This window comes from Haplochromis burtoni, unplaced genomic scaffold (genome assembly GCF_018398535.1).
Source record: "Haplochromis burtoni strain Fernald_Lab_line unplaced genomic scaffold, NCSU_Asbu1 Contig_87, whole genome shotgun sequence".
Lineage (NCBI taxonomy): Eukaryota > Metazoa > Chordata > Actinopteri > Cichliformes > Cichlidae > Haplochromis > Haplochromis burtoni.
In genome coordinates, this window is record NW_024582448.1 from 2079445 (window position 1) to 2087502 (window position 8058).

At 40.7% G+C, this 8058-nt stretch overlaps 1 protein-coding gene across 13 annotated transcripts in view; it reads right to left on the reverse strand.

The window, feature by feature from the left end:
• tns1b (tensin 1b) overlaps positions 1 to 8058 on the reverse strand; it is a 184819-nt gene that overhangs the window by 125681 nt on the left and 51080 nt on the right. For all 13 annotated transcript variants that reach the window (XM_014334657.2, XM_042222520.1, XM_042222518.1 and 10 more), the window contains exon 2: positions 570 to 684. In XM_014334657.2, the coding sequence (XP_014190143.1) occupies positions 570 to 684 (115 nt within the window). The remainder of the gene's footprint in view (positions 1 to 569; positions 685 to 8058) is intronic.

The following is an 8058-nucleotide window of genomic DNA, read 5'->3' on the forward strand; positions in this document are numbered from 1 at the left end:
AAATGCACACTAGTATGGATAACAAGATCTGCTTTCTTGTCTGAAAATCGAAGTATGTAAGTCTGACCAATCAAAGTGAGCTGAACATATTTTTGTTTGTCAACTCTCCCAGAAATGGTAGGTCAGACTGTATATGAACCTTGGACCCTGAAAATATTATCTTAACCACAAAAAAGGAGGATTAAGATAAGATCTCATATCTTACCGCCTTTTAACTACAAAACAATGCTTGGCTCGGCTCACATAGGCAACAAACTGAAACTCTTTGAAATGCTTTCTAGCTAAGTGGTAATGAGTGCAAATATTAGACAATTTTTACAATTTTATTGTTTTGTTTTTATTGCTTTAACATTATTATTGTGTCTAAAATAGGTCTCTTTTAAATGAGACTGAGTCTCAATGGGATTACCTGTATAAATAAAGGTTAAATAAAAAAAAGAAAGATACTAAAGGTAGGCTCATCAACAAAAACCGTTAACCGAGCATAACTCTGCTTGAATTCTGTCATCATCACGAGGAGAGCTGCTGGGGTGAGTCCTGATGTGGGTGCTTCAGGACAGGTGACTGACCTCGGCAGATGAATCCGTCTTGGATGATGGTTTGTTTGCAGACGCTGCAGTGCTTTGCCTTCTTGAAAGTCTTCACCCGGAACGTGTGGGAATGAAGAGCCTCCAACTCCTCTGGCTGCAGTCAGGAAAACAACAACAAAAGACAAAAGAGGAGGAATGTTAGTTTAAAAAAAAATGTTGCAAGCTTCACTGAGTCCAGGTGGCGTGAGTCATTGAGCGGTATTTTTGTGCCCAGAAGATCATTCAAAACACAAATGAAATCATTTTATAAGCTAGACAATACTGAATCTGTAAAGTCAAACTGTAAATCATATATCAATCCTTACATTCATCTCAGGAGCAACCCCTCCTCCAGAGGCAAATCATTACAACTAAGTTATTTGTGCTTAAAAACTTTGCTTCAAAGTCCTCTAAAGTCCTCCCAGGAAGTAAAGCTGTGGGGGTTTAAGCTGTCAGAAGCAAACAAAAAACGAAAACACTGTCTTATCTCCTGTTTTTCTTTCTTTCAACCACCTCCTACTCCTTTCTCCTCCCCACATTTGACCTGTCATCTCTTTGCCCTCCTTTGCAGGTGTGTTACACAACTCTGGAGAAACTTTATCTCCCAGGCCTGTTAAACATCCCCGAGTGTCTGTCTGCAGCCTGCTGTTTTTCCTTCACCATGTACCATCCAGCGTCCAGCCCTTTTCCTGTCGGCTTTGTAAACGCAATTTAAGGTCGTGACACACACCAAACACAAAAGTGAGACCGACTCCTGCAGGGTCTTTATGAGAAACGTGCGTCATATTTCCATAAGCCCCCCCCTCTCCCAAAATGTTCAATCATGGGAAACGTGACATAATTTTTGTTGTTTATTTGCTCAGCTGGTCTCAGTTTGTGTCTTAAGGGAATAACAGCTTAACGGATTATACTGTTAAAGACACTTTTATATTTAATTAGAAAAGGCTGAAATGCATTGGGCAAGAACTGCAAAACAAACTTACACAACACTGACAGTATAGCACCATGTAATACCTCTGCAATCCTACTGAATTTTTCTCTATAAGCGTCTCCATGCACGTGTAGGATTTTTTCATGCATCTAAGTGCCTCAACTCTACATACCTTCAGTACTGGGATGAAAGAGAGAAAATGGATGCGTTTTCAACACAGGAAGTGCCCGTTAGCATGGCGTTCAGCCATGAGGCTTCCATTAAGAGTGTGTGTCTGTGTGTGTGTGTGCGTGCACATGCCGGACAGGACTAAGTGACCATGTGGTTGGCATATTGGGGGACTTCTTGTACAGGAATTCTCAAACTAGAAGACCACAGAGACATATTGAGCATGTTAGAAGGAAACTCAAGTAGTTCCCTCTCTGAAAGAGCTGCCAGACCACCAACCATCACAACCTTAAAACCACTAATGCCCCCCTCAGTTTTTATTCTTCTCAGTCCAAACAGAAATCTTGTTGGAAGGCAGCGGAGTGAGAAATGACAGCACAGGAATAACGCTTCAATTATAAATCAAACTAAGTATCTGTTGGACTAAGTGTGTAGTCTGTTCCCATTTAACTGCTCTACAGTAAAGCTAACTGGTCATCAAAGTGCTACACTCCCTGTAACAACAATAGCTGTAATTTCTTTGCACTGTTAGATATGTAATTCCAGAGAGGTTTGGATTTACATGGTTTGGTTTTTAACAGTCTTTGCTAGATTTGTTCTGGTCTGTTTTGTACAACTAATAGGCAACATCAAAGGCATCATCGGAATTGTATGATTAAGCTTTCTTGGAACTTGATTTATATTAGTGATTTGCACTGTCTGAGCCTGGATTTCCTGTCATCTGGGAAGCAGTTAAAACACAAGCAGGTAATATTTCAGGTTACTCTCTAATATAACATTGAGTTCAACACTGCAAACGCTAAAATGACTCAACAAGACTTGACAAAGATTTAAAACCGGGGTCAGTGTTTAGGTATGACAGGTCTACAACATTTCCTTTAAAGGGCAAAAGCTGTTATTCTTGCACTTCCATGGACTCGGGGGAAATGTCGAAACTTGTTGATGTAGGTTTTTTACGATTTATCAGCATTTCCTGTCATACAGGCTCAATAGTATCATCCATTAAATATGGCTGACTGGCACAAAGACAGATGCAATTTTTTGGGTGTGAAACCTGAAGCCAGTGCAGAACTGCATGAAGCCTGCATTTATAACAGGCATCAGGGGTGGCAGAAACATCTATTGTCCGACAGAAGTCAGAAAACAGCCTTCAGCCTTGACCCTTAAACACTTTCCTGAAGAGTTTATGACACCAATCAATAACTTCTTGTCATATTAATAGAGTCCTTTTTGCAAATATTGGTCATTCTAGGCATCAGACAAGAACATCATCCAGGATATGCTCAAGAATTTGGGATTTACAAATCAAACAGCTTCACAGAAACATCCACACTTGCACGCACATCTGGGTTCAAAACGCCAAGATGTCAGTGATGAAAACACTCATCTCAAGTCTTGGGAACTCTACAGAAATACATGATTATCCATCCTGTCAACTTCCACATAGTGTTGAAGCAAAGATCCACCATATTAAAAGAAGTTTTAGCAAGATCGTAGTGTCAGTATGTTCTGGTAGCAGACATCTCTCTCCAGAGGTCTTAAAATATAACATTCAAAAGGCTGGCACTGTGAATAAGGCTTTACAGCTTTATGATGCATTACACTTTCTCAGAATTGATAGTTTCTCTGATTCACGAGCTTATCCAGAGGTTTAGCAACTTAAACATACTCCAACAGCTCTATGCAGAACTTCACTGTTTGTTTTTCAGAGCCGGATGGCAACAGCAGGACAGCCGACCCTTCATTCCATCTCCCGACTACGCCTTGCCACAACATAATGTGATTAGCTTAATCTAGTTAGACTGAAATAATGACCATGGCTGTGCAGGATGCACCATGTTGGCAAGGGGGCTTTTCTGAGGAGGAGTGAAGGTCCCTGGTTGGCACTCGTATGTATCTTGCCAAGGCCCTGGCTGCCACCTGCTGGTTTAACACTTTGGATATGGATTTAGAGTTTGAGAGGCTGGAAAAGCGTGATATGTGGGTTTAATCGTATGCTCGGTCACAGTAATTCAAGCATGTCTAAGCTTTGCCAAATTACACCAAATTTAATGGACACTGATACTGCTGGAATGAGGCAGGGCACAGATTACGTTTATACAGAAACATTGTTTTTACTTCCAGGCTGTTGGGGAATCAACTGTCAACATAAAGAGTCTATACTATCAGCAGGCAGGTGGCTGGAGGAACACCTGCCTTTAAATTGCTTTTTGTCAAATGTCTATTCTCAAACCACACAATCAAAAACAGTCATTAAGTCCTGTGGGGGCTACAATGACATCACCTGTTTTGGATGCAATTACCACAACGATACTTGGGAAAGGATGTGAGGCAGTAGTGTGCTCTTTAGTGAACTCTCATGTACTCTGCTTCCACTGGTACATTTTAAATTTCATTTAAAAAAAAAAATAATTATACATTGCATCATAACAATACAGTAAATTAAGCTAACAGTAAAAGAAAGCTCTCAGATGTCTCTAGTGAAATAAAAAAAAATGTGAAAAAATTACAGGAATCTGTTTTTAAAACAAGCCAGAATATCAAAACGTTAACATAAAGTAAAGCAGGTAACGTAAAAATAAATGGAAAATTAAATGTAACATGCTACAAACCCAGGTGTCAGTTGCTGGGGGGGGATGTGATCATCCTAATTCTCCCCACAAGTGAAATCCCATCACATGGTTATCCTCAATGAGAAGCCCATCATTTCCACTCAGGGCTACAGGTCTTTGTGTCCTGTTTTTACTCAGATTTTGATGCACATCTCCACAGCTTCAACATTACATGACACAAAAGAACATCACTCAGTAGTTTTTTTATTTTTGTTTGTTGGTTTTCTCATCAGCAAAAGTTCTACAGCGGAGCCAAAGCTAAAGGGTGACATGAAAATCCTGCAGACCACTGACTAGTCAGGGAGAAACACGACTAACGGGTGAAACACAGAACATCAAACTTGCTGGCTTCCTTTTCTAAAACCAGAATTCATCTCTTTGCTGTGGCATACAGCCTCCCACCAAAAAAGCCATCATTGTTTTATCATCCATCATTTCTGTTTACACTACCTTTCTGTCACGTTGGCTTCACACACCTATGATGACCCAAGTACCGTCTGCAGTGGAATAGAGAAGTTTGGACTCCTTTAAAAGTAGATGCCTTCTCCATGCACAAGGAAATTCATTTTAATAAATTTGGGAGTTCCTGTGGAGCTATAATCATGAACTAGGGATGGTCATGATGGTTACAAATAGTCATTAAACTATAAAAACAAATCTAATCTAAATCTGTTTCCTGTCATAAGTAGAGGTATTTTATAAGTAGAGGTATTTTTCTTCTCTCTTTAGTAATGAGACAATGTTTTGTAATTCCTTGTCTATAACAAACTCTCACTCTCTCTCTCTCCCTCTCTCTGACACACACACACACACACACACACACACACACACACCGCTGCACTGTGTTAAACAGGCAGGATGTCTCAATCCAGGAGTCTATTCAGCGGCCTCTTTGACCACTCCTGAGCCTTCTCACACTCTCCCAGCCCTCTATCCATTCACACACCAGGACTTAACCAGTCAGACAGCCAGGGTGGGGGGTGGTGGTGGTGGGGGGTTGGAGGTTACAGTCGTCCACTGTTATGCCACTTGTCTTGTTTGTACATTTTTATTCTCTGACTTCTGTGGGTAGAGCTGTTAAAATGAGGCTGGAGGAGTGTAATGTGCATAGAGGATACTCGAGCTGAAATTCTTTTGACTTTGAGAGGTTTAAATTTGCAGTATCACTCGAGTGCCAAGTAGTCCAAGACATCCTCCTTCACACAGCCACACAAAAGAAAGAACTCCTCAACACGTCCGTCTGTTTGAGTCCGCTTGCCCTCACCAGAAATCTGCGCTTCAGTCGTTTAACCCCAAAATGTAAATACGGTGCACAGCAATATAGCAGGACGCTCCCTTTTGTCAGCCCTTAATTGTTTCCGATCATTAGCGATGCACCCGGGGCTCTCAGACTTTGTTTATTGTTTCGGGGTGGAGTATATGGGGGATTCGACTGAGGATGTTGAGGAGACCTATGGGGGTGGGGAGCACAGATCTGCAGAATTAAAGACGTCCCTCTGAGTGCGTTCATGGGATATGAAGCCCAAGCTGATCATTTTTTGTTTCAACCTGTAGCGGCCCATGCAAATGGACTCTGTCCCTCACATTTGCGTCACACTTCAGGCTCTCAAATGGACCACAAAGGAAGGAAATGGTTTCAGACAACCACCCGGGACCCCCGAAAGCTGGGGTCAGGGTGTACAAATACACCCCCCCTCGTCAACTCAGGCACTGCAGCTCCTGGGAACAGACTCCCGTTCCCTTAGAGACGCACACATAATCTCCTGCCTAACACTCATTAGCACGCATGGGCAAAACAGGCGCTCTCGTGCATAAAGATGTGCAAATACGTACACACAGATGAACAGACCTGCTACATCACACATTCATACACATATGTGCAGAAATAATTGACCATCACTCACAAATTCCACCCTCATTTTACACTTTTCATTCCTAAAAGTTGTAAAAAGAAGAGGAAGGTCTTCACTTAGCAGCTGCTACCTTTCCACTTTTCCCAGTTTAGTTTTAGGCACAGCCTGGAACGGTAACAAAAAGGGCTGACATCAAGAAGTTTAAACCAGATTTTTTTCCTCTTTAATGGAACAATAGGTTTAGATGTTAATCAATACTGTGTTGTTAAAATTTAAGGTTAAAAGATCTGTTATTTTTATCTGTATTGGGCTCCCTGGACTGTTGTGGTTGACGGGGCTCAGCATGAGAGCTGCTCATGCTTTCACCAGCACCAGCTGTCCAGCCATCAGCAGCAGAAGTTTTACATCCACCACTTTTGCAAGATTCTAGCCTGATGCACATTGGGCTTTAATATCTGCAGTCTAAAAAACAAAAAACAATCTTTGGTTTTGTCATCGTTCCTCTTTGTTTTGGGGGGGCATTGATTGCACTGTCAGTAACACCCACATCAGTCCAGAGGCATTTCTTGTTAAGTCATGACATTAAATCTTTAAGTTTTACTTTTTTCTGTTCCTTGACAAAAATTCTTTTTTTTTTTTTTCACTTTACAGATTTGGATTTTCTTGATCGCTAAACTGACACATTGTCTGTAAAGAGTCTTGACAACATTGTGCTGGAGGGATAAAACACACTTGTGGTCGAGTTCATCATTTTCAAATGACGCATTTTAACAACTGTTTGCTTACGTTTACATGTAGTGGACGTAGTGGTTTCTGATTAGTTTGTAGTTCTGGTTGATATATTTTGCCAGTGATAGGATTAGTTATTTGTGTGATGAACACTAATGAATTATTACATTTTCAAGCTAGTGGCTTCAGAACACAAAAACCAGTGTGTGGACAGTATTATCATCAGTGCCACCACTTGTTTGGCCAGCATTTAGTCACAATATATCTGCTATGCTGGGTCAAGGTGTCCATCAGAGGCAGCTACAACCAAAAACCTCTGCACAGCTGCAGGCTGCACTCAGCCATTCCTCCACAGCAGATCCTCCATGTATTGTGTCCTCATATCAAATGTCTTGTGTATACATATATTAGAACACTGGTAATTACAATCTAAAACAAAACTGTTTATTTAATTGTCTACTGTAAGTAGACATTAAATGATGGGCAATTTTATTCATCATTTTGTTTTTTGTTCTCCTCTTTGGCTTCATGGGAGGATTATGGGTCAAACTGGGGGCATGGGGGTACCTCCCAAAGGCAATGGCAGGGGAAACAGTGTTGTCCAAGAACTCAAAATGCACAATTACAGAAACATGATCTCGTCACGTAGCGAAAAACCGCCATAATTTGATTAATGGCAGAAAAATTAAACTCAAATTTGAGATTTTCTTTTTAAAAAACATCTGAAACACATTTGTCCAAGGCTGAGTTTTAGATTTCAGATAGCACTGTTTTTCTTGCAATGGATATAAAGTTTTAGAATCATACTGTTCATACAGCTTCAGCATGTATTAGGTAATGTTATAGTATGGAGATAAACCCTTCCAGACTCTGCTTGGCGACAGACATTCCAGCTGAATAAGGTAACCAAGAGGCTGTTTTTCTCCTCAAGTTTAGAATTCAAAACTATTCCCTCGACTGCTTCCCACATGTGACTCATGCAGAGACCTACGTATGTACACACACTGATTTCCCCTCTGATTACACTGGCACTTGATGCATTACCTCATATACACACAGAACCATGTTTGTATGGGTACAAACGCCTCTGACACTTGGCCGTACTGCTCAATTCAGTCTATCAGCTGTAAAAGCTGTAAAAGTAAAGTAAGTTTAAAAACAAAATATAAAAAAAAAAAAAAAAAAAAAAAAAAAAA